Genomic DNA, 26,602 nt, shown 5'->3' on the forward strand with positions numbered 1-26,602 from the left:
ATTTTACATTTTTCATAGCAGCATCATGTCAATTGACGCACTCCCTAATGTGATGCCCTGAGCACAGATCCAGCCAGCTTGTCTCCACCAATATTGATGTTAACATTGCTTACTTGGTTACGGTGGTTTTTGTCAGGTTTCTTCACTGAAAAGTTTCTAATTTTTTTTTTTTTTGTAATTAGTAACCATTCTTCATTTTTCCCTTCCATATTTACAAATAAGAACAACCAAATTCTGCTGCTAATTTACGCTTTGTTCTTGAATGGACATGGAATAAAGTGGTTCTCACAAAAGAGGAATTTGACAGACTATGTAAGTATTATATAAAAAACTAATTTTGGTTTATGTTTTGAGTACATAACAGTAAATTTTTAATTATTTTGAAGTTGCAAACTCTGAAGAAGTCCCAGAAAGAAACTATTTCATTTTATATTAGAGTGACAAAATTATTTTTTTGATCAAGATTTTGCAACAGATTGTTTAAATTGGCAACATGTTAGGCATATTCACAGTAACAAGTTTCAGAATTAAATCTTTTGATATAAAATGCACAAAAATGCATTTGTGAACTCAACCTTAAGCTTGAAATGAGAGGACAGCCAAGTCTACAATATATTATAGCACGCATGCAGTTATATTAATTTCAGTGTCTCACTTTTCCAAAGACTGGAGGTGGAAGAAAGAGTTCTTATAAAATAATGATCACACAGCAACATAGCACTGATTTCTAGTGAATCTGAAGTTGAATCTATATCACTTTTGTCTGTGCTCACCTCATTCTGCATTTTTTAAAAGTAGAATTTGTAGCTGTCCTTTCTATATTCCTTGAGGATATTTGTCATTTGAAGCCTGTCTTTTTAAATCTTATAATGTAGAGTAATTCTATGATTAAAGAAATTTGAGATATTTAGCATTTATTATTCTAATTAAATCAAGATTTAGTGTGTCAAAACTAATCTTGTCTTTTATTCTTGAAAGGTACACCGTTATTTGATGGTTCATGTCGTTTCATTGATCCACAGACTATACAGTCTCTCCAGCAGTGCCATTTACTTCTTAGCAATCTTAGTACAGTCTTAAGCTGTTTTGCAACTGAGGCCCACGACATCACTGAGAGAGGTGTGCTCCTTGTCTTATGTAAATGAATAATATTTCATTGACTTTTGCTTCTTGACTTTGGGACAGAATATATTTCCTATGCATTAGATGGATTATTGGGCAAAGAGGCCATTATTTCTCAAATGCTAGCCTTTTTTTTCAAATGAAAAGCTACGAATGTTATAAGATGAACCATGAGTCCATGATTAAATAAGGTTGGGAAATCGGGGATTTAAGGATTGTTAAGGCAGTGTATTAGTGGTAGAACTTCAGATTTTTTAATTATATTTAAGTTTTTATGCATAGAGTTGGTCTTCATTATTTTTCTCCTCTGGTTTTCCGTTGAAACAAAATAGCTAGTTTCATATAAAGGCCTGGTTTGAACAGCCTGTATTAATGATACTGTACATTAATGTTTTAATGTATAAATCTGATTATTGAAATTAGCTTAATGGGAGCATAGCTAATATGGAAGCATATTTACTTAAAATGTCTATTTTAGTCAGTGAGTTAGTTTATTATTTTGGAGATTATTTGGTCAAGCTAAATTTGTTTAAAAATACATGCATATTGTTTAAAATCACCAAGTAGTTACTGTTTTTGAAAACTGTAGAGTGCCTTGATTTTTCATTTGTGGTTGATAAATTGAAAACTAAACAACTGATTTCAACTCTTTACAGGTCTTACAGATTTAAGCAATAAGTATATGGTTACCCAGCTCATCTGTCAATATGCACAAGTGGTTCTTTGGTTCTCTCATTCTGGGCTTTTACCAGAGGGCTTAGGTAAAATATTTCCTTAATCTATATATATTAATGGAAACATTCTTAAATCTTTATAATTTTGTTGTTCTATTGTTGGGGTTTCCTTTCTTCTGCCACCTCTCTTGTGTTTTCTTTTATTCTTATCTTCTTTTCTTGTTTTCTCTTTGTACCTTCAGTGCTTCACCCCATGCCTGATATACAGATGTTACGTGCATGTTTATTGGGTTGAAAAAAAGAATATTTGGCAAAACATGGCTTCTGAAGATGGGTTCAGTGATATCACCAGCTATAATTTAGATCCATAGAAGTATGAGTTTAAAATCTAATTTTTCCATCTTTTTCTCTTCAAGGTTCTTTTAATATGGTTATTAACCAATACTTTTTGCCATCAGTTACTTACCCCGTTTTATCTAAAAATTCATGCTAATACCAGGAATTAGAGAATTTGACTTTTACTACATTTGTGTAGAACAAAAGCCTCCAACTTCTTGTATTTCCAGGATTCACAGACTTAAAAGTGTTTCTGCCACTGTGCATAATTACTGTTGATCCTATTCTTTCATAATTCTCTTAGATTTTTTATTTGAACAGATAGTGAATTTGCTTACTTTTAGATTATAATTTGTGCCTAAGGGAGTAAAATAATTTTCTAGAATAGTTTTTCCAGGGTCTTTAACTGGCGTCCTGTTGTTACAAGACTTTCTTGAGACACTCAGTTTTCTCATTTATGCATCTGTTAATAAAGGGGTGTGCAGTGTTCTTTTATTACTTTAAGAAGCCTGCAATTTAAAGAACATTATAAAATTGTAGTAAAATATCAATTATGTAACCTTAAGTTTATGGGGAGAGTTTTGGAAATATTACTAGCTTTTCTTCCAACTCTTATAAAACATCTAGATGATGCTGTGCAGTTGTCAAGGTTATGCTACAACTACCCCGTAATTCAGAATTACTACACCAGTCGTCGACAGAAGTGTGAGCGTTCATCAAGGTACCGTACATCCAGAGCCTTCAAAAACCATTTTAGAAGTTACCTGTATAAGAAATCAAAGCTTTCTCAGAATAGAATTCATTATGTTATTAAAAAAAAAGAATAAAGGGGTGGCATTCTCAGTAAAGTATATGAATTTGTCACCAGCATGACCTACTGTTTACATCTTTATTTTGGAATTTGAATATAGCTATTTATTATTTCTAAATCTGTTAACCACATGATTGATTTATTGGAGGAGATTCTATAAGTATACATTTTTTCCTGAGAATTCTTATTCAGAAGAAAACTTGAAGCAACTGTTATTAAAGCCGAAAATATTTCATGTTAGTTGTTTTATGTTCTTTCCATTAACATTTGCATTTCAGCACTTCACCCGTTTTTTTCTTTATTGCCTTTATCTCTCTTTTCTTTAAGTATAAACTCCCCCTTCCCCTTAAATATATATGTAGTTGGGCCCTTTGAAATAAAGATATAAAAGTAATAAAAGAAAAAGAATAATGTTTTACAGCCTTGATTCTACCTTGGAGTTATAAATAGCCTTCTTCCTCAAGTTGGAATGACAGAATTGTAGAGTGGCTTATAACCTTTAGAGCAATTATTCACAAACCTTGATTTCAGGTTTGTTGTCAGAATCACTTGGAAACCTGTACAAAGTTATGCATAGTTAGAGGATCCAGAATCTAATCTAGGATTAGATTAGAATAACTAATAACTAATCTAGGATAGTGAGCATGGACTTGGGAAATGTATAAGATGTATTTAAAATTTCTAGATCTGTTATTTCCTAAGTGTATGACCTTGAGCAGGTTGGATAAACTTTCTAATCCTATTTATCACAAATTATAAAGTTGATATAAAGTAAATAAAAAGATGAAATAAAATATATGCAAGGCACTTCTTTCAATGCCTTATTCAAGAAAATTTCATCCAAGAAGTATAACTGCTACTATTGTTATTAATATTAGATGAGGAAACAGACAAGGTCAGTATCTGCTTATCACCCGTGTGCTCAATAATATATAATAATATGTATTAGGAGGGAATTAATGAGGTTTAAAAACTAGTCCAGGTGATAAAACTGAAAGTAAAACTTTTTGACTTTGAACTACAGTATTACTTTCTCTATACTGAGATGTCATGCCCTTTGGTAATTTGCTCAAGATGGTAAAAAGTAAACAGCATTTTGCTGACTAGACCACTTTCTCCCCTGGAACCTGACCTTCACTAACCGACTTGGCTAATAACCAAACTTGAGACTTCTTCAGGGTTTATCTGACTAACTTTACTTGATGTCCAGATTTCTCATGATAGGATCCTGTCCTCAAAGTTCTTCTGCCTTTGATAGTTGAGATTGTTACTTTTAAGAGTTTGGTGCTGGTTGTTCTGATAATAATAATTAGCACTAATGCTCAGTATCCTTAATGTTGCCCTTATTGCAGAGGGAAGTGGAACCCTGATTGCTTGATGATTGATGGAATGATTTCTCAGTTAGGAGATCGAGTAGAGAAGTTGTGGACACGGGATGAAGGAGGCACAGGAAAATATCCTCCTACTAGTCTACATGTAGGTTTGCAATAACATGATATCATTTAGTCTCAAAAGTTGGGCTGGGAGAGGGAGGAATGCTTAATTGGATTTTTCATACCTGGCATGGGCTTGGGAAAAACAGGGAGCATAAATGAATGAATATGTAAAATGCACTAAATTTTTTTTTAATAGGCGTTACTTGACATATACCTACTAGACAACATTACTGAAGCAAGCAAGCATTCTGTTGTATCCTTTAAAATTTTATCAAGTAATTCACATTTTACCAAAATCATACAGTGTCAGAGTAGTAGGACTCTTATGCATCTAATCCAATCTCAGTTTCACATTTGAATTTGTTTTAAAGAAAAGATTCTTAATCCAGGACCTGTTGGTTGGATTCAGATGGTCTGTTGTTAACCTTGAAAGTATGCAACATTTTTATGTTTGTTTTTCTAGAGATACAGTTCTTGGCTTTCATCAGACTCAAATGTGTCCAGGACATTTGCAAAGTTAAAGACAGCTCTAGAACATTGCTAGCAAGTGGTCATTCTCTATGAGATTTTATGTGCTGGATGGGAATGCATTAATTAATGCATTAGCTTAAATTACCTAGGTCTATGGTCTCTTAAATAAGATTTTTGTACTAATGTCTATTTCTTAGTCAAAATGCATAGTTTTATTCATAATTTATAAAATAAATAATGTGTTTGGTTAAACTCTCAGGGTTTGCTGGATAACTGGAATTTCATCTTTGGCTTTGTTTCTTAAATTTGTTAATCTGCTAACTTCATGAAGAAAGTGTGCTTTAGTTCATCTCGTGGTGCCTGTGTGCTAAGTTGCTTCAGTCGTGTGTGACCCTGTGAACGGTAGCCCACCAGGCTCCTCTGTCCATGGGGATTCTCTAGGCAAGAATACTGGAGTGGGTTGCCATTTCTTCCTCCAGGGGACAAAGTACCTTTGTGGTAATGAATGAAGTTGGTTGTGGGGTTGGCTGTACCCACATTTAATAAAACTGTCTTAAGCCTTTTTTTCTGATATCTTCTGTTGTTACCTATTGCAGATATATATGTAGGAGTTCTCCTTTTTGTTTATTGTCCTTAATCCTCTTTTTTTTTTTTAAAGACTATTTATTTGCTACTCGATATTATGTATTCCTTTCCAAACAAAACGGATACTTCCATTGAATCATTTCCAACTGCCTTTGCCATTTCTTGGGGCCAGGTTAAACTTATTCAAGGGTTTTGGCTAATAGATCATAATGACTATGAGGTAAGTCTATATAGTTCATTTAGAATGTTAAGCTTTTGTAAACTATTAGAATTTTAGGAAAAATACATTTAGTAGTAAAGATATGACGCAGTCTATTTCCAGAGGTATTTTAAGGATTGGGTTTAATCAGTACCTTTACCAAGCACCATTTCAAGCAATAAGAATATACAAAGATAAAATAGTTTGGAACCCCAAGAGCCTTATTGTCTAAAGAAGGAAATATGCAAACAATTACCAGTAGTGCAAATATAGTGATTTTTATGTTACAGATATATTTGGTGTGTTGGGTGAACCAGAGAAGCCAGAATTTCACATTGATTTATGAAATTGGTGATGGAAAGATTTTATATACTTACTTGACAAGATCTCAAAAGTATGAGACTTTTGATAAGGCTTTTACTTAAAATAAAATATACAGTAGATTAAAGTAGATATTTTCAGATATATTTAAACTGGTTTTATTTTAATTTGCGTAGGTTTAGTATATTGCCTTTTTTTTTTTCAAAGTGCAAAACATTATATTTAATTTACCAATTTTTATTGTCATTTTTGCAGAGTGGTTTGGATCTTCTGTTTCACCCAGCTACTGCAAAACCTGTGTCATGGCAACATTCAAAGATTATTGAAGCCTTCATGAGTCAGGGTGAGCCCAGACAAGCCCTCAGATATATTCAGACAATGAAGCCAACAGTGTCCAGTGGTAGAGATGTTATCCTTCACCTCACTGTTTTGCTTTTTAATAGGTAAGTACCTACTTTGAAAGTACAGTCGAACTCTTGGCCATGTATTAATAAAATGGAACTGATGAAATAGAGTAATATATATTTTGATTTGGTTGCATTGCACAGTATTCTTCATCTTTCATCATTAAGAATGTAAAGCACCTTTTACCTAGAATAAGATGAATAAAAGAAGTAATGAGTAAAGGGGGAAATAGACTGAGGTTTAAAAATTATGTCGGTTTGTACCTGGCAGTATTGACAGTTTTCTGTGTGGACAGTTGAGGTTTGATTATGCTGAGGAGCAGCCAGAAATAGAGAAAAAATGAAGTTATGCTAAATTGATAAATTATATTCTTTGACGGTATATTCCAGTGACGGTACTCTTGATATTTTTATTAGTCTTGCTTGGGTGTTGCAGTTCTTTAATTTTGTTGTTGCATTATAGCAATACCCAGTTGCTATAATAATTATATTTGTCATGTATATACTAACTGATGATTAAATGGCATAATTGGAAATATAGTGGTCTGGTTATTGGGTTTTCTTAATACTTAGGTAGTTGGGAAACTTGTTTGGGACTGGAATTTCTTAGATTGTAACTATTTTTATTTAATTCATGCTGGTTTTTTGTTGAATCTTATTGGCTGAGTCATTTTATATTTTCTTTATATATTTAAAAATTGGCCACTTTATTCACCCCAGATTGTCATTTATGAATTACAGCTCTGAGGAGAGAGGATTGAATCTTTACATTTCAGACAGATCTGCAATTTAATAATAGACTTGTTAGACATTGAAACTTACATTGTCCTCAAAAGTAATGAACTGCTAAAATATTTTTTGAAATAATTTTGGTTAGCAAAAGTATTTGGCTCAGCTGAATAAATCAAGAATGAATATAAGAACAAAAAGTTAAAGAAGCTAAAGAACATAAATGTTTGATAAATGAGTTAAAGTTCTAGTACTTGATAATGTTTACAATAATGCAACCTTTATATAATGTAGTTTCAAAATTGTATTTCTCAAGTACAGTAAAGTCTCGGTTATCTAGTCTCCAGAAAAATAACATCATTAAGTGTCCTTTACAGTAAGTGCAAAAGTTAAAACAGGACCACTCAGAATGCCATTTGTGAGATAGCATGTTTTCAAATTCAATAAATGTTTAAAATAATTACTGAGGTGTTTGGTTTTCTAGCTGTTGTGTGAATTTATATTAATAATGATACTGCTTATTAATTAATCTACATTTTAAAATGACAGTATTGGAATAATTACTGATTGTAACAGTTGACGGTCTTTAGACTCAGATAGATCTGAATTTATACCTGAACTCTGCTACATTCTGAAATATGATCAGAAGCAGTTAAATTGTCCTTTCTGAGCCCAGGTTTCCTCCTGGGTTAATAATGACCGCTTTGCAACATTTTGAGGTTTAGTTAAATGGCATGAGCACTATTACAGTTGCAAGTAGTAAATCATTAGTAAATGGTGGTGAAAGTGAAAGTTGCCCAGTTGTGTCTGACTCTTTGCAACCTCATGGACTGTAGCCCGGCAGGCTCCTCTGTCCATGGAAGGAGCCTGAAGGACTCTCCAGGCAAGAGTACTGGAGTGGGTAGCCTTTCCCTTCTCCAGGGGATCTTCTCAACCCACGGATCGAACCTCAGTGTCCTGCATTGCAGGTGGATTCTTTATGGTCTGAGCCGCCAGGGAAGGCTCAGTAAAGGCTGGTAGATGGAGCCTTCTTGAATTAACCATCATTGCATCATTTGTTTAACTTTCTGGCCTAACTCCTGCCTATATCCTCTACCACCTCTTCTTTAAGACCATATTTTTCTTTCTGTGAAACCTTTCTGCTGGTAGCTTTTCAGTTATATGAGCTTCCTTTATGGACATACCATCACAGTTATGGCAAATAGGTTTACCTAAAAGTAATCGTGATGCACAGTACACGATAGCCTCAAAGTAACAGTTTTGATTTTCAGCTCTTAACATCACATATTCGGTCTTAGTAAAATAGAAGTACAGTAGAACTGGAAAACCTTTTTGTTTAGGTGTAATCATTATCTTTATTCTTTCCACTTTCTGTGGGTTTCATTCTGCCGTGCTTTTTAACTCAAGTTGGTTTCTCATTTTCAACCTTTTATCTTTACTAACATAAAAATATAAATCTGAATCTTCTGCATATTACTTTGGCATCATCCCACAATTTTTATTACTTTTTTCTAAGTATTTTTAATTTTCATTATGATTTTTTAATTTCCTTATTATTTAGAACCTTTAATGTGCAAATACGGGTTTAAAAAATTCTTTTCTCTCTTAATTGCGTTGTGACTGCATAATGTGATCTACACATGGATATCAGATGGCCAACACCGAAATCAGATTGATTATATTCTATGCAGCCAAAGATGGAGAAGCTCTATACAGTCAGCAAAACCAAGACCGGGAGCCGACTGTGGCTCAGATCATGAACTCCTTATTCATTGCCAAATTCAGACTTAAATTGAACAAAGGGGGGAAAACCACTAGATCATTCAGGTATGACCTAAATCAAATCCCCTTATTATTATACAGTGGAAGTGACAAATAGATTTAAGGGACTAGATCTGATAGAAAGAGCGCCTGATGAACTATGGACGGAGGTTTGTGACATTGTACAGGAGATAGAGAGCAAGACCATCCCCGAGAAAAAGAAGTGCAAAAAAGCAAAATGGCTGTCTGAGGAGGCCTTACAAATAACTGTGAAAAAAGAGAAGCCAAAAGCAAAGGAGAAAAGGAAAGATATGCTCATTTGAATGCAGATTTCCAAAGAATAGCAAGGAGAGATAAGAAAGCCTTCCTCAGCGATCAGTGCAAAGAAATAGAGAAAAACAATGGAATGGGAAAGACTAGAGATCTCTTCAAGAAAACTAGAGATACCAAGGGAGCACTTCATGCAAAGATGGGCTCAATAAAGGACAGAAATGGTATGGACCTCACAGAAGCAGAAGATATTAGAAGAGGTGGCACCAATACACAGAAGAACTATACAAAACAGATCTTCATGACCCAGATCATCACAATGGTGTGATCACTCACCTAGAGCCAGACATCCTGGAATGTGAAGTCAAGTAGGCCTTAGGAAGCATCACTACAAACAAAGCTAGTGGAGGTGATGGAATTCCAGTTGAGCTATTTCAGATCCTAAAAGATAATGCTATGAAAGTGCTTCACTCAATATGCCAGCAAATTTGGAACACTCAGCAGTGGCGACAGGACTGGAAAAGGTCAGTTTTCATGGAAATGCCAAAGAATGCTCAAACAACTGCAAAATTGCACTCATTTCACATGCTAGCAAAGTAATGCTCAAAATTCTCCAAGCCAGGCTTCAACAGTATGTGAACTGTGAACTTCCAGATGTTCAAGCTGGTTTTAGAAAAGGCAGAGGAATCAGAGATCAAATTGCCAGCATCCTCTGGATCATCGAAAAAGTGAGAGAGTTCCAGAGAAACATCAATTTCTGCTTTATTGACTATGCCAAAGCCTTTGACTGTGTGGATCACAATAAACTGGAAAATTCTGAAAGAGATGGGAATACCAAACCACCTGACCTGCCTCTTGAGAAATTTTATGTCGGTCAGGAAGCAGCAGTTAGACCTGGACATGGAACAACAGGCTGGTTCCAAATAGGAAAAGGAGTATGTCAAGGCTGTATATTGTCACCCTGCTGTTTAACTTATATGCAGAATACATCATGAGAAATGCTGGGCTGGATGAGGCACAAATGGGAATCAAGATTGCCTGGAGAAATATCAATAACGTCAGATATGCAGATGACACCACCCTTATGGCAGAAAGTGAAGAACTAAAGAGCCTCTTGATGAAGGTGAAAGAGGAGAGTGGGAAAGTTGGCTTAAAACTCAACATTGAGAAAACTAAGATCATGGCATCCGGTCCCATCACTTCATGGCAAATAGATGAGGAAACAATGGAGATAGTGGTAGACTTTATTTTGGGGGGCTCCAAAGTCACTGCAGATGGTGACTGCAGCCATGAAGGAAAAAGATGCTTGCTGTTTGGAAGAAAAGTTATGACCAACCTAGACAGCATATTAAAAAGCAAAGGCATTACTTTGCCAACAAAGGTCCGTCTAATCAAACCTATGGTTTTTCCAGTAGCCATGTATGAATGTGAGCATTAGACTATAAAGAAATCTGAGCGCTGAGGAATTGATGCTTTTGAACTATGGTATTAGAGAAGATTTGAGGGTCCCTTGGACTGCAGGGAGATCCAACCAGTCAATCCTAAAAGGAAATCAGTCCAGAATACTCATTGGAAGGACTGATGCTGAAACTCAAACTCCAATACTTTGGCCACCTGATGCAAAGAACTGACTCATTGGAAGAGACCTTGATGCTGGGAAAGATTGAAGGCAGGAGAAGAAGTGGACAACAGAGGACTAGATGGTTAGATGGCATTACTGACTCAATGGGCATGAGTTTGAGCAAGCTCTGGGAATTGGTGATGGATAGGGAAGCCTGGCATGCTGTTGTCCATGGGGTCACAAAGAGTTGGACATGACTGAGCGACTGAACTCAAGTGACTGAAGGAAGGTTTGCTGGACTTCTCGGTGGTTTAGTGGTTAAGACTCCTCACTTCCATGACAGGGAGTGAGCTTCAATCCCTGGTTGGGAAACTAAGATCCTGCATGCCTTGCAGCGCACCCAAAAAATAAACGAAAAAAAAAGTGAAAAAGAAACGTTTGCATGTTGCCTCCTGTAGTACATATGCGTCTGTTCCTTGTAATACTGCTAACTTTTTGTATTTTGAATACAGTATTAGGTACATAAGAGTTTAAAATTGTTTTTTTTTTTAATGACTTTAACCTCTTATTGTAGAATAACCTTCATCACGAGTAATTGTTAATAGAGCTACAACAACTTTCTTATTTATGATTCATCTTTTCCTAATATTTTAACTTTTACACTAATGACTGGAAATTAGTAGTTGCTTGTTTACATTTCTGAGTTTTTTTTTTTCATTGTGATCTCCATGATCCATTTCAAAAGACTGTTTATATTTGATTTATCATTTTTAGAGCCTGTCATAGGAGTGTTGCTAAGGCTGTCTTCTTGCTGTGTTGCCAAGAACCCCCATACATCTCTTAACTTCACTGTTAGCATGCTAGTTTTAGCCTTTTATCAATTGAAGTGATTATTTTTACTGCTTTTGTTGTCATCATGCATTCCTGCCATGGGGAGCAGGAGAGTAGTAGGCACATGAGAGTTACTTGTTTTAAAATTTATGTTTAAGTGTTGGCCCAAAATGGAGCATCAGTTTCTTGAAGTTGGAGGTAACTATGCCTTCTCCTGCTGTGGGAAAAACAGAAAAATATACTATCATTTGTCTTTTGCTTTCAGGTATGCTTACTATTATTAGATTAGTTTTTGATAAGTCATAAATAAATTAATCTTATTAATATATCTGCTCACTGGGAGTGGATATCATACTTTAAAGTGGAAAACTTGAAACATATCCAGGGACTTCTCTGATGGTCCAGTGGTTAAAAAATCTGCCTTGTAGTGCAGGGGCCATGGGTTTGATCCTTGGTAGGGGAGTAAAGATCCCACATGCATCAGAGCAACTAACCCCTTGGGCGGCAACTAGAGAATCTGTGAGCTGTGAAGATCTCGCATGACACAGGGAAGATCCTGTGTGCTAACTAAGACCTAATGCAGCCAAATAAGTATATATATGTGTGTGTGTGTGGTTTATATATATATACACACACAAATTATATATAGCATATATATAATATTTTATGTATGTGCGACCGCATGGACTGTAGCCTGTCAGGCTCCTCTGTCCATGGAATTCTCCAAGCCAGAATACAGGAATGGGTGTCTGCTTCGCCAGGTGATCTTCCCAATCCAGGGATTGAACCCAGGTCTCCTGCATTCTAGGCAGATTATCTACCATCTGAGTCACCAGGGAAGCCTATATGTATGTAGTCTGGGAGAAGAGGGGCAAGAATATGGTTCTTTTTGTTTTTTTGAATAGTAAGATATTTACATGCTTTTTTCTAAAATTACAAAAGGATGCACAGTAAATTCCCAGCCTCCTAAGCTTCCTCACAGTACCCAAATAGTGTTAATAATCTCTAGTGTCTCTTCCCTAAGACATTCTGGGACATACTGAACAAATGCACATGTATGTCGTTGCCACCTCTCCCCTGCTTTAAAAAATACATGCTGTCATCCATCTGCAGTGTATTTTTAAAAGTAATTTAGTTTGGAATTCATTTCCTGATAGTACATAAAGAGCTTCCTCATTTTAATTCATGATATTTCATTATGTGGATTTACCAGTATTTGTTTAACTCCTTTCGCTTAGAGAACATTTGGGTGGTTTTAGTCTTATGCCATTTCAAACACTGCTATGTATGAGTAACCACCCATTTTACACAAATGCAAATTTATTTTGTAAAATCCTGGGAGTAGAATTACTGGGTGAAAAGTGTAAGCATTAGTCACTCAATTGTGTCCGACTCCTTGTGACCCCATGGACTGTAGCCCACCAGGCTCCTCCGTCCAGGGAATTCTCCAGGCAAGAATACTGGAGTGGGTTGCCATTTCCTTCTCCAACTGGGTGAAAGGATATTTGCAGTTTTAATTTTGATAATGGCATATTGCCTTCCATGTATGTCTCACTTTGTGTTATACCCTTTAGTTAGACATTTATCGAGTTGATTGGTGAAAATGGTAATGTGATTAGTCTCACTATAATAATAGTGAGACTTCTTTTCATGAAGAGCTATTTTATGAAGTTAGAATTGCCAGTGTTTTATGACTTTTTGTCTCTTCTGTTTCAATATTAATTTAATCCTCTCACTGTTTCTGTTACTACTTTGTGATTTTTGTTTTATCATTTAAGTTTTTGATGCAGCTGAAATTTATTTTGGTTCAAGCATTTTGTAAGAAGATTCCAGAATATGAAAAAGTAAAATAGTACTATAGCACTATGAAAATTCTGTACACCCATCCTACATCAGATTTAACGATACAAGATTTTATTATACCCACTTCATCTATTTCTTTCTATTAAAATTAATGATTAGATGTTCATTAATCTTCATTATCTATTTTTCTTTCTGTAGAAATGGTGTGCTCATTTTTAACACTCCCAGATTTTTGATTTAGGGGAAAAAACTCTCTCTCTTAGATACTCAGGTTATAGTAACCGCACTGTGATGCCTGTCCTGGTAGAAAAAGGAGTGCAAGACAATTTCAGATGTAGATTTTTAGGTAATACCCCTAAATGTTTTACTTATTTGCACTATTGTTTTTTATGAGTTTTGTAGAATATGTAAAATATTGTAGTCAAGCAATAAAAATTTTAGGGTCCTGAACTGCCAACAGTGGGATTTGCTTCCCCAAGAAACTTTGTATCTACAGAAAGTTTGGGACAGTGCTGCTAAAATTTCCTCAGATGCATTTTCATTATGAATAGTAATTACTGTAACTTTGTTCATGTATTCTGTGTTTTTTATGCATGTCATTTATTCACAAGTAGTTGTTTCAATTTTTGTGATTATTTCAATAAAAACTACAGTTAAAGCTTTTGGTAGGGGGTGCTGTGCCTGCTCTTAGTTGTGGCATGTGATCTACTTCCCTGGCCAGGAATGGAACGTAGGCCTCCTGCACAGGAAATGCAGAGTCTTAGCCACTGGACTATTAAAATCACAATTACCTATTCACTTAAAATTAGGAATGATGACTTTTTTTAGAAAATCATTCCTATCTACTTGCCATTTTTTATTCTACTCCTGCTTCTGCTGACACTTATCAGCCCTTCCAAAAATTCTACATGTGAAACTAATCATTGTTAATCTTAGTGTGTGTCTTTCAAGACATTTTGTTATTTATATAAATACATAAAGATTTATAGGCTTTGTTTATTGGTTAATTTTTAGAAATTCTTCTTATTCATGTTGTTTTAAGCTTATTTTTACTTATCAGTGTATCATGAGATACATTGCTTCTTTTAATGACCTACTGCCCATAGAAGGATGTTTCAGCAGCCCCACTTGTTTCTAAAACTGTCTGATTTGACCTAAGTTCTCCAGTTAGATCTTGCTATAGATAAGCCAGAATCTTCTTACTAAGATTCACTAAGCTAGGTCCTCCACTTTCCCATAACACAACATGCTGTTTCTGTCTCTGCGTCTTTGCTCATTTTCTTTTCTACTCGTCTTATGCTCACTGTCACTTTCTTAAGAACCTCACTTGAATATTTCAGTTCTGTCCAGATCGCATTAGATTTTTGTCTTCCTGAACTCTTTTCAGATGATTCCTGACTTCTGATGCCTGAACTTATAATTTTTTCAACTTTAAAATGGTACAAAGCAGTATGCATAAATGGAGTAGGAACCATACTTTGAATTTTGATCTTTTCCTAAGCTAAGTATATGCAGTGTGATTGTCTAATGCTGGGCATCGACAGTGAGCTGCAGCTCCCATTCACCCACATGATCACAAGAGTAGACAACTCATACACTGAAAACCATTCTTTAGCCAAACAACAATTCTGTTTCTTTATTTTCGGTGGAATAGTCGATAAATTACATGGAATAGTCAACATTTTATGATAAAGTATTTAAAGATGCCTTATTTTCTTTACTACTTCACAGTGATTAGTATTCAATAAAATTTTAAAGTACTTTTAAATAATATGTACATAGTATCTTTTGGGGCTTCCCAGATGGCTCACTGCTAAAGAATTCACCTGCCAGTGCAGGAGACACGAGTTTGATCCTTGGGTCAGGAAGATCCCCTGGAGGAGAAAATGGCAGCTCACTCCAGTGTTCTTGCCTGGGAAATCCCACGGACGGAGGAGCCTTGCAGGCTACAGTCCATGTTGGTTGCAAAGAGTCAGACACAACTAAGATGCACGCACAAAGTATCTTTGGGATTCTTCAGGTGGATGTCTTGTTTTGAACATTTTAAATAGCTTTTCTAAAACTAAACTTTGATAAATATTGATTTCAGGTGCATGGTGGAGGCCTGGACTTTACTGCGACAGCATTCTAATAAATTGAATATAGAGGAGCTGCTCAAGCACACATATGAAGTCTGTCAGGAGATGGGCTTAATGGAGGATTTACTGAAGCTGCCGTTCACAGACACGGAGCAGGTAATGATTTGTCAGTGTAAACTTACATCCGGAAATTCAGGATAAGTTAGTAGCTTACAAATCTATTTTGTTCTTTCTAGGAGTGTTTGGTGAGATTTTTACAGTCCAGTGCAAGTGTTCAGAATCATGAATTCCTTTTAGTTCACCATTTGCAGCGTGCCAATTATATTCCTGCCTTGAAGCTGAACCAGACTCTGAAGATTAATCTTATGGTACAGTTGAACTTGTTTTATTATGGGGGGACAAGAAAATAGGGAAAACAGATGACTTCATTATGTAAAAGCTTTGTATAATCTTGAATTTAGAAAATCCTCACTTTCTGTAGCAGAATTGACAAACAGGGTGTTGTTACTTATCCAGTTCTTTTTATATGTGCCATTTCTGTTTAGGTATCTGCCCAAAGTCTTGCCAGACTAACTACTTTACGCACTCAGAGAAAATAGCAATTGGTAGAGGACAACAGTAGGAAATAAATAGTGCAAAAGTATGGACTTTAGGGGTTGGACTAATTGTTCATTGGCTCTGTGTGCTTGGAACACACTCTGAACCTTGGTTTCCTTAATTGTAAAATGACAGTATTTTTTGTGAGGATGCACAGAGGTGTGTGTGATGGAACATGTTGCTTAGTAAATGAAAATCACTGCTTTTATTAGTTGTGAATAATCAAGGCTGGGAAGGAGAGACTTGGAATTTATTGATGGATAAGAATTGATGAAGCAGTTAGGTTGTGTGTATGATGTCTTTGGTTTGCAAGAATGGGTATGTAGAAAGGAGGAAGGTATTCTTGTGTATTCATAATTATATTTTAAATAGTAAATAATAGACATAGCGCCTGACATTTTTGAAGATTAAATTTTTACCAGTTATGTTATGTTCTGTAGAATGATCGTGATCCTCGTTTGCGAGAGAGATCAGTGACTCGAAATTCTATAATAGACCAATATGGGAAAATTCTTCCTAGAGTCCAGCGAAAATTAGCCATTGAGCGAGCAAAGCCTTACCATCTGTCAGCATCATCAGTTTTTCGAGAAGGTAAGATTTCATTGAAAAATGTCCTAAAATATTGCACTAGAAAAGATACTGAATGATTATCTTCTGAAACCTTTGTTATCTTCTGTTTAGCTCAATTTTGCTTTGATTCATCACTGTGATGCTTTGTGGTTTTGTTTGTTTGTTTGTTTTTTTACTGGTGGTTCTACCCCAAGAAATCAAAAGCTTCCTTGGAACTTCTAAACTTTCTAGTTTATTTAGTACAGAGTGACAGAACTCTTGATTTCATTTGAAGACTACTAACTTTTATTTATTTATTTCATTTATTTTTATTAGTTGGAGGCTAATTACTTTACAGTATTGTAATGGTTTTTGCCATACATTGACATGAATTGGCCATGGATTTACATGTGTTCCCCATCCTGATCCCCCCTCCTGCCTCCCTCCCCATCCCATCCCTCTGGGTCTTCTCAGTGCACCAGCCTTGAGCACTTGTCTCATGCATCCAACCAGGGCTGGTGATCTGTTTCACACTTGATGATATACATGTTTCGATGCTATTCTCTCAGATCATCCCACCCTCGCCTTCTCCCACAGAGTGCAAAAGTCTGTTCTGTACATCTGTGTCTCTTTTTCTGTCCTGCATATAGGGTTATTGTTACCATCTTTTTAAATTGCATATATATGCATTAGTATACTGTATTGGCGTTCTATCTTTCTGGCTTACTTCACTCTGTATAATGGGCTCCAGTTTCATCCATTTCATTAGAACTGATTCAAATGAATTCTTTTTAATGGCTGAGTAATATTCCATGGTGTATATGTACCATAGCTTCCTTATCCATTCGTCTGCTGGTGGGCATCTAGGTTGCTTCCATGTCCTGGCTATTACAAACAGTGCTGTGATGAACATTGGGGTTACACGTGTCTCTTTCAGATCTGGTTTCCTCGATGTGTATGCCCAGAAGTGGTATTGCTGGGTCATATGGCAGTTCTATTTCCAGTTTTTTAAGGAATCTCCACACTGTTCTCCATAGCGGCTGTACTAGTTTGCATTCCCATCAACAGTGTAAGAGAGTTCCCTTTTCTCCACACCCTCTCCAGCATTTATTGCTTGTAGACTTTTGGATAGCAGCCATTCTGACTGGCGTGTAGTGGTACCTCAGTGTGGTTTTGATTTGCATTTCTCTAATAATGAGTGATGTTGAGCATCTTTTCATGTGTTTGTTAGCCATCTGTATTTCTTCTTTGGAGAAATGGAAGACTACTAACTTTTAGAAAACATGTAGAATAATTATTTCACCATCTCCTAAAAGCCAAAACTGTTAAATTTCTGCACAGATATTGCTAAACCAAATATAATTTTAACTACTCATGTTTTGTTTTCTCCAATTACTTTGCCTTATTAGTCTACTTTGAAATCCTGGTGTTAGAGTTGAAATTAAATACTACCTTTTTTGTTTCACAGTTTCTAGACCAAAACCATTATCAGCAGTTCCAAAACAGGCTGTAACTGGGACTGTGTTAACAAGATCTACTTTCATCAATAATGTGTTATCTAAAATTGGAGAGATCTGGGCAAGTAATGAACCTGAAAGGAGCATCTCTGTCTACAATAGGTATGTTTTTCTTACACCTTTTACAACCATGCTACTTACTGATCTTCCCTGGGTTGTCACCTGCATTCATACACAATCCAGCCTGAGCGCTTATTAGTGTATATGGGAAAAATGTTTTGTGTTGTCTGCTTTTCTTGCAAGAAGAACATTCTTTATTCTTAAATTTGAAATCACTTATGTTCATTGTTATTGTAAATAAGCAGAAATATACATGGTAAAAAAAAAAGAAAGCCCCCTTCCCATCTAACCTCACCTTCTTAAAGTGTTTGTATTGATAATTTAGTCTTCTTTGTGATACATAATCAAAAGTTAAATTTTTATTTTCTCTTTAGTCCTAAAGTAGAGGAACCATCTCCTGTAGCATATTCTCTCCCAGATCCAGAGCTGCCTGAGGCATTTGTTGGAACACCAGTTACAAAGGCATCACAAAGAATTTCTAGGTAAGAATTTATTTAATCACTTTTAAAAGGCAGTGTTAGACAAGAGTTACACTGATAAGATATTTGTCTTACTTTCACTTACTTCACTTAGTAATGGTATTCTCTAGGTTCATCCATGTTGCTTACAAATGGCAATATTTCATTCCTTTTTTTGACTAATTCCATTATATATATATGTATATTATATATATGTCCATTATATATTTTTTAAGGAAGCTCCATTCTGTTTTCCATGGTGACTATACCAATTTACATTCCCACTAGCAGTGTAAGAGGGTTCCCTGTTCTCCATACCCTCTTTAGCTTTTATTATTTGAAGACTTCTTGATGATAGTCTGACCAGTGTGAGATGATACTTAATAATTACACTATAATTTGAAAATTATCTTTAAAGTCTTCATAAATACGGTTTTAAATTCTTGAAGGAGTTTTTAATGCTTCCTTTAAAAAAATAATTTAGGCAGTTTTATAGTAATTTTAAGGAATTTTACATCAGCTGATAATCTACTTAGAATTTTTGCTTAATGATTTCAGACTGCTTAAAGAAAAGCAAACTTGTTATATTAAAATCATAAGCAAAATAAATTATTAATTTATTTTTTTTAATCTCTCTGATTCAGACCCATGAATGAAGGTTGTTTTTTGTAAATCCCAGCTATTCTTGGTTGGCTTCTTAAAACTTACTCCTGTTTAACTGAGCCTACTAAAATGTCTTAAGTGGCTTTAGTACAGTAATACTTTTATTTTTTAAACCTATGGTTATTAGAAAAGTAAATAGTTAAATTGAAATTTTGCATCCAAGTTGGAACTGTGGTTGTTTATTTAAGAGCATTGGAGAGTGGAGAAGTGTTCATAATCATCAATAGCAGAGTACAAAATTATCTCTTAATGTAATGATTCTTTCTCTTTAATAATATGACCATAATTGTTGAAAATTTTTGACTTCTTACAATTTATCTGTGACAAAATGACCTAATTTTGTGGAAATAGTTATGGTACTAAGAAAAAAGTTACTCAGAATAAGTTAATAACTTAAAAACAATTGGGCTCAACCCATTTGTAGTGTACATAATGGACATCTTTTCAAATCATGAAAGGATTTTCCCTTTTTTGGGTTAGATTTTATTAAATTGAGGTTCTTTTCCTTTATTACCATAAGGAGATGGTGAGAAGGTTGCTTCTGACATGGTTTTTTTTACCAATAGTTTTGGTATTTTCCCCACAAGTCACTTTTTCTCAGTTCCTTTGTACTCGCATAGGTCTGCAATTCAAGAAGGTAGAGATAATAAGTGTTCGGGCCTACTAATGGCCTAAGGACTATTATGAGAATCATTCAAAGCCAGTGTTAACGCATATGGAATAGAGCTGATTAAGGTGTGAATATTTACCTTTTATAAAAATCATTCCACTTCTTGCTTCTATATTTTTCAAATTGGGTGTGCGTTAGTTTAAGTAAAATTTAATGGATTGTGGTTTAGCTTGGATAATATCAATGGGCACTGAATATAATAAGGCTAAATGCCATTTTTGTGTAATTCATGATTTGTATATGTGTATAATCTAAAATGCATTACTTACTTGGATCATGGTCAAAAAGTTGTTGAGGAAATAAAAGACCTAATGTGATATTTAACACTTCAGAAAACATTCAGAAAATTTTTTCTTGATATTGTAAGTATAACTTAAACACATCAAGTCTTGTTAGTATAAGAATTTTGCTTTTACTCAGTACGCATACCACTTGTTGCACAGACCTTGCTTTTGAGAAATAATCTTTCCTAAATAGGCACCTTAAACATAAATTTCAGCCCAATGGAAGGCATTTAACAAAATACCTGTTTCGGATAGCTCAATAAAAAAGTGAGCAAAAGATTACAAGTATATAATTTGAATGCAAATGAAGAAGAGAAGGAAGGAAGAATCAGAAGACAGTAGAGAAAGAAATGTCTAGCAACCTGATTGAATATTCTTGGTTTGCTAGAAATCTCAGAACTGTGCTTAGTACAGAATAACAAGTGCAAAGATGCTGTATTTAGAGGAAGAAAATACTTCCTGTAAATATTTCCCCACCGTATAATAAGTTATCTTGAAGCACCTGTGATTTTCGTTGGTCTGCCATCTCTTATAGCAAAAATCTTGAACTTAAAGGATAGAATGGCAAAGAAGACATAGCAGCAAGAAATTATTATTTCTGGGCACCAGATGTATTTTTCTGGTTGTTCTCAGTTGAAACACATAGGCATCTTGGGGTGGTGTTTTTTTTTTTTTGTTTTGTTTTTTTTTGTTTGTTTTTTTTTTTGGGGTGGTGTTTTTATTGCTAGGAATGTAGCCATAAAATAAACTATTAGGAAATTGGGACAGGAGTGACCATATGTTTATAAATGGTCCACAAAAATTGTAATCTGAAAATTTCACCTTCAAGTTTATTTATTTGTAAATTAGGTTTTTAAGCTGTTTGGACTATGCATACTTAATACAAGTCATCAGTGAGATCATTTTTATCATTTGATAAGAATGTCCAGGACACTGTAGGAAAAGAAAACTTGGAGTATAGTCCTGGGATTCTCTTTTGCTACTAACCTCATTAATTTGAGAAAATTAACATTTCCTTTGGTTGCTAAATGTAGTGATCAGAACCTTAAAGGTAAATAAACCAGTATTCATTATATACATTACATGTAGGTGAAAGGAATTTCTATGTTGATGAAAGTGAATTTAAGTGAATGGCTTGCTAGGGAAGCGTTACCTTGTTTTCTTGAGTGCTTGAATCATTAACAGTTTGTCTTCATTTGAAAACAAATGCTTGGCACATAAAGGGGCTCAGTAAATATTGGTTAAGGGAGGGAGGAGGGCCTCCTCTTGAGGGATGGGGAGCATGACTGGAGAAGGAAGTGGCAACCCACTCCAGTATGCTTGCCTGGAAAATGCCATGGACAGAGGAGCCTGGTAGGCTGCAGTCCATGGGGTCGCGGAGAGTCCAGACACGACTGAGCGACTTTACTTTCACTTTTCACTTTCATGCATTGGGGAAGAAAATGGCAACCCACTCCAGTGTTCTTGCCTGGAGAATCCCAGGGACAGAGGAGCCTGGTGGGCTGCCGTCTATGGGGTTGCACAACGTAGGACATGACTGAAGCGACTTAGCAGCAGCAGCAGCAGGAGCATGATCAAATTGCTATCTAGGTTTCATAATTCTCTTTTTTCACTACTGAATAAATTCTAATTTTTGAATTCTCTTTTTTTCACTACTGAATTAATTCTGATTTTTGAAACTAAGGGTGGCGTTACAGACAGTAATATACTTGTCTGGATTTATATTTTCATATGGTTATCATATTTACCAGTGAATATAGAAGTTTGCATTATTAAATGGGATACTAATTCTTTTGTTTCTTCAGTATAACTCAAATATGTTACCAGGATTTTTCTATTTATATGTATATTGTGATTACAGGCTACTGGATTTGGTTGTTCATCCTGTCCCCCAGCCTTCTGAGTGTTTGGAGTTTATTCAGCAAAGCCCCACAAGGTCTCCTTGGTCCCCGGCATCTAGTTCATTGCCAATAAGTTCACAATTAAAAGGATCACGTCAGAATGCCTCCAGGGCTTCAGAATTACATTTACTTGAAACTCCTCTTGTTGTTAAGGTAAATATTATGTTACATATCTAGCATCTAGTGTTAATAGTGAAGCTAGGAAGTTCCTTACAAATAGCAGAGAGAAATAAAACTATTGATAATTGACATCTCTGGGTAATAGGGATTTTTAATTTTAAGCCTTTATTTTCCCCTTTTCTGTGGATGTTTCCAAAATGCTTACAGTATTATAAATTAGCCTTTTTTCTTTGAAAAATGCTTTCATGTTCATGTTGTGTTTTTTTTTTCCTGATACCATTTTGCTATTCTTTCATCAAATGCTTTCTCATTCTTAACATTTTTTAAAGTTTTATTTTAAAATTCTAGCTCCTTCAGTAAAATTATAAAGTGTTACTCTTTCCTACTATCAGTAGGAAATTGCTTTTTCCTTCACCCTTTCTGATAAATTACTAGCAGAGAAACCACAGCTAAACTTGTGATGACAGGTGACTGTGGACTTTACCTTCCTGTTGGAAAGCCATTTTCACATATGTTGTCTGCAAGTTCCTTGTCCAGTATTCTGGATTGAGTCCCGGAACTTTTTGCTTACTTTTTCCTTAATTGTTTCTGGATATCCAGCATTTAAAGTGAAGCCAAGGAATTCTTATTTTTCAAATTGGATAAAAGATACTTCAATAAATGCTGTTCCTAAAATAATTATTAAAAGAAATTGAAATTGTGGTTGCTAAGATTAAGTTCCTAATATTTAATATCCAGTATAGTATTTCTAACTTTTTTTCTTCTATTAAAAAAACACTCACGTTTTATATTCTCTGCCATTAAGTTCAAATGAAATTAAATGAGGGAGTAATTTTGTACTTGCTACCAAAAAGAATCTGGAAAAAAAATCAATATATTCTTATGATGGATCTAATGGGATTTAATAATTTAATAGGGTCCAGTAATTTGTTTACGAGTCCTTTAGAGGAGAGGTTAAGTGAGGAAATTGTTTTTGCTAACTAGTTCATCTGCTAATTATAAGTTGAACTTAAACCTGGGAATAATCAAGGTTTAGAATGATTATAAATGCAATTTTATGTTTTATGCAAATTTACATTATAAATAGAAAGCTCCGAGTAGAATTTTTTGTTTTCTTTCCAGTAATCTATAATAATTTTTATTATTGGTATTTTTATTGGAGATGAGAATTTAGTCACCATTGCCACTCATTTGGCTTTGTCTGTCCTTACGTAAGTGTCTTTTACAAACGCTAATGGTGAATTCCATTTGCTCTGTGTCATAGAAAGCTAAGACTTTGGCTATGTCAGTTACTTCCTCTGGATTTGCCGAGTTCACTCCTCAATCCATCCTGAGGTCTGGTCTTCGAACAACACCTTTAGCATCTCCCTCTCTGTCGCCTGGAAGATCTCTTACTCCTCCTTTACGACTCAAGGAAACTAGAATTTCGTTCATGGAAGAAGGCATAACCACGAAATGGACCGCTGCAGTAAGTTTGATAATAATTGGAACAAAAGGACTTCTTAATAAGAATATATTAAGCTCCTATCAATGTAAATGATATCACTGTAGATTTTTATATACAGTCTTGCAGATAGTCATAAAATCAGAAAACGTTAGTTCAGAGAGAAACTTTAGGTCCTTGGCTAAGCCAAACCTATCATTTACAGGTGAAGAAAATAGGGCTAGAAGCACCAAGTTAAATTGTCTATAACCACATAGTTATTTGATGGAAGAAATGGGACTGGAATTAAGATCCATGGTTGGTTTTGTTTGTTTGTTTTGTAATATCTTTGTTTTTTAACCTGTACTGTACTGCTTCTCTTGGTAAGTTCCTAGTTTGTTGTCTGTTTGGGAGGGTATGTCTTTAGAGCTTCACTGTAGGTTAATCGGAACCCATTGGTGGTTATTGGGCATCTTGCCTATTCTGTATTTTAATCTTTCGGAAGTACTGATCTATTACCAATTAGAGAATCGTTAACAGTCATTAACTTTTAATCATCAGTCTGAGGAGAATGGATTTAGAGTAAGTAAATTTTGATGGCGGAAAGAATTTGGATATAAATAGAACATGGAAAGGGTGGGTATGATTGGGATGGATAAGTTAGACTTAACTGATTTTTACTAGTAAAATTTTTTTTCTCCAAACTCTTTACTTAATAGACTATAGATGACAGCAAAACAAAAACATTTATTACTGCATCTTTACATAAATGTGGAGCTCCAGGAGAAACTGAATGGCTGAAGAACAAAGATAAGACAGCATCTTTCCCCCTGGATAGCCCTGAAAAGGACCATCAAGAAATGGATGTCAGGCCACAAGATACAACTTCACAAAGTTTGGAGAAGCTGGATGTGAGTGTAGAAAATAGCAATACTTCCACCAGATCAGACCAGACTACCTTAGAGTATCAGGATGCTCCATTACCAGAAGACTTTGAAGATATTTTGATAGCCTCTAAGTCAGTGAGCTCTTCCACTGAACTGATTACTAATTTAACTGAACAGACTGAGAAGAACAGTGATAAAGATACATTTGAACCAGGAGTAACTCCTCCAGAGCCAGAGAAACAAATGGGTAAGGACTCATCCCAGATATTCAAAATGGCCATTGATATCCTTCAATAAAATTTGTAATAAAAGTTTTTCTACCATAAGAAAAGCAACAGGGTTAAATAATTACATGATCATAGCACAGTAGGTTCTAGCCATAGTACACATATCTTATTCTTTCTACTTACAAACTTTCATTCTAAGTACGTATGAGGTTTGAGGAGAGGAGAACTTAATGTGTGTTCTATTTTCATTTGGAAATGAAATTTAGAAAAGAACAGTAATGATTAAGGAAGCAATGTCAAATATCAGTGTGACTTAAGGTCTTCCTATAGTTATGAGAAATAATACTACTACCTTTATAGACTAGATTAACTTACCCATCCAGCAGCCTCAACTTTCTAGAAAGCTGCTCAGAAAACAGGAAGTTCATTCTACTCTCCATCCTTACCTCCAAAATAATCACTAGAAAGTGAAAATAAATGTCCAAAGACCCATGGATTTATTGTCTTTATATTCACTTATCAAAAAAGTTTGAGCCCCTAATCTTGTGCAATGGACAGGATCCTGCTTTGTGTGTGTTAGGTATTAAGGATAAATAAAGTAGAAGATAAAGAATAAAAATGCGCTAGATGCTAAGGATAAACTAAGTAGACGTGGCACTTGCCTGCGTGTAATGTAAAGTCTAGTGAGTGAGTGATAGTTGCTCAGTCATGCCTGACTCTTTGTTACCCCATGGACTGTAGCCTGCCAGGCTCCTCTGTCCATGGAATTATCCAGGTAAGATTCCTGGAGTGGATTGTGGATTATATCAAACAAGTGTGTACAGTGCAGTTTGATAAATGCTATGCTGGGACACACAGTAGGAACGAGTGGAACGCAAGAAAGGGGAGAGACTTTGCTTAGAATTGGTGGATCATCTTTCTTACTCCTGCACAGATTTAACAAGCTTATTTAAAGATAATTCCTATCTTTAAATCTGTAAAACCAGTGTAAAAATGTATGTCATAGTGATTTCTTTGGGAAAATATTTTCTGCCTAGGCTGAACGAAGGTTTCTTAAAATGTGAATCAGTGAAGTTGGGGTTAATGTTTTTATTTAATAAACATGCACATTATTAATTGCTCTAAGAATTACAGTTCAGTTCAGTTCAGTTGCTCAGTTGTGTCCCACTATTTGTGACCACAGGGACAGTGGCACACCAGGCCTCCCTGTCCATCACCAACTCCCAGAGGCTATTCAAACTCATGTCCATTGAGTCAGTGATGCCATCCAGCCATTTCATCCTCTGTTATCCCCTTCTCCTCCTGCCTTCAGTCTTTCCCAGCATCAGGGTCTTTTCAAATGAGTCAATTCTTCACATCAGGTGGCCAGAGTATTAGAGTTTCAGCTTCAGCATCAGTCCTTCCAATGAATATTAAGGACTGATTGCCTTTAGGATTGACTGGTTGGATCTCCTTGCACTCCAAGGGACTCTCAAGAGTTTTCGCCAGCACCATAGTTCAAAAGCATCAATTCTTCAGCACTCAGCTTTCTTTATAGTCCAACTCTCATATCCGTACATGACAACTGGAAAAACCATAGCTTTGACTTAGACGGATCTTTGTTGGCAAAGGCGTGTCTCTGTTTTTTAATATGCTATCTAGGTTGGTCATAACTTTTCTTCCAAGGAGCAAGAGTCTTTTAATTTCATGGCTGCAGTCACCATCTGCAGTCATTTTGGAGCCCCCAAAAATAAAGTCTCTCACTGTTTCCACTGTTTCTCCATCTATTTCCCATGAAGTGATGGGACCAGATGCCATGATCTTAGTTTTCTGAATGTTGAATTTTAAGCCAACTTTTTCTCTCTCCTCTTTCAC

General features: G+C 35.3%; 1 protein-coding gene across 4 annotated transcripts in view; it reads left to right on the plus strand.

The window, feature by feature from the left end:
• The window catches only part of AHCTF1 (AT-hook containing transcription factor 1), an 84,089-nt gene that overhangs the window by 39,480 nt on the left and 18,007 nt on the right, over positions 1 to 26,602 (plus strand). For all 4 annotated transcript variants that reach the window (XM_065935575.1, XM_065935578.1, XM_065935576.1 and 1 more), the window contains exons 14-29: positions 223 to 312; positions 979 to 1,119; positions 1,779 to 1,883; positions 2,760 to 2,853; positions 4,296 to 4,419; positions 4,576 to 4,632; positions 5,509 to 5,655; positions 6,211 to 6,398; positions 15,404 to 15,548; positions 15,629 to 15,760; positions 16,430 to 16,580; positions 18,007 to 18,157; positions 18,490 to 18,597; positions 22,052 to 22,244; positions 23,476 to 23,679; positions 24,354 to 24,768. In XM_065935575.1, coding sequence (XP_065791647.1) covers positions 223 to 312; positions 979 to 1,119; positions 1,779 to 1,883; positions 2,760 to 2,853; positions 4,296 to 4,419; positions 4,576 to 4,632; positions 5,509 to 5,655; positions 6,211 to 6,398; positions 15,404 to 15,548; positions 15,629 to 15,760; positions 16,430 to 16,580; positions 18,007 to 18,157; positions 18,490 to 18,597; positions 22,052 to 22,244; positions 23,476 to 23,679; positions 24,354 to 24,768 — 2,445 coding nt within the window. The remainder of the gene's footprint in view (positions 1 to 222; positions 313 to 978; positions 1,120 to 1,778; positions 1,884 to 2,759; positions 2,854 to 4,295; positions 4,420 to 4,575; positions 4,633 to 5,508; positions 5,656 to 6,210; positions 6,399 to 15,403; positions 15,549 to 15,628; positions 15,761 to 16,429; positions 16,581 to 18,006; positions 18,158 to 18,489; positions 18,598 to 22,051; positions 22,245 to 23,475; positions 23,680 to 24,353; positions 24,769 to 26,602) is intronic.

Source organism: Muntiacus reevesi, chromosome 5 (assembly GCF_963930625.1).
Source record: "Muntiacus reevesi chromosome 5, mMunRee1.1, whole genome shotgun sequence".
Lineage (NCBI taxonomy): Eukaryota > Metazoa > Chordata > Mammalia > Artiodactyla > Cervidae > Muntiacus > Muntiacus reevesi.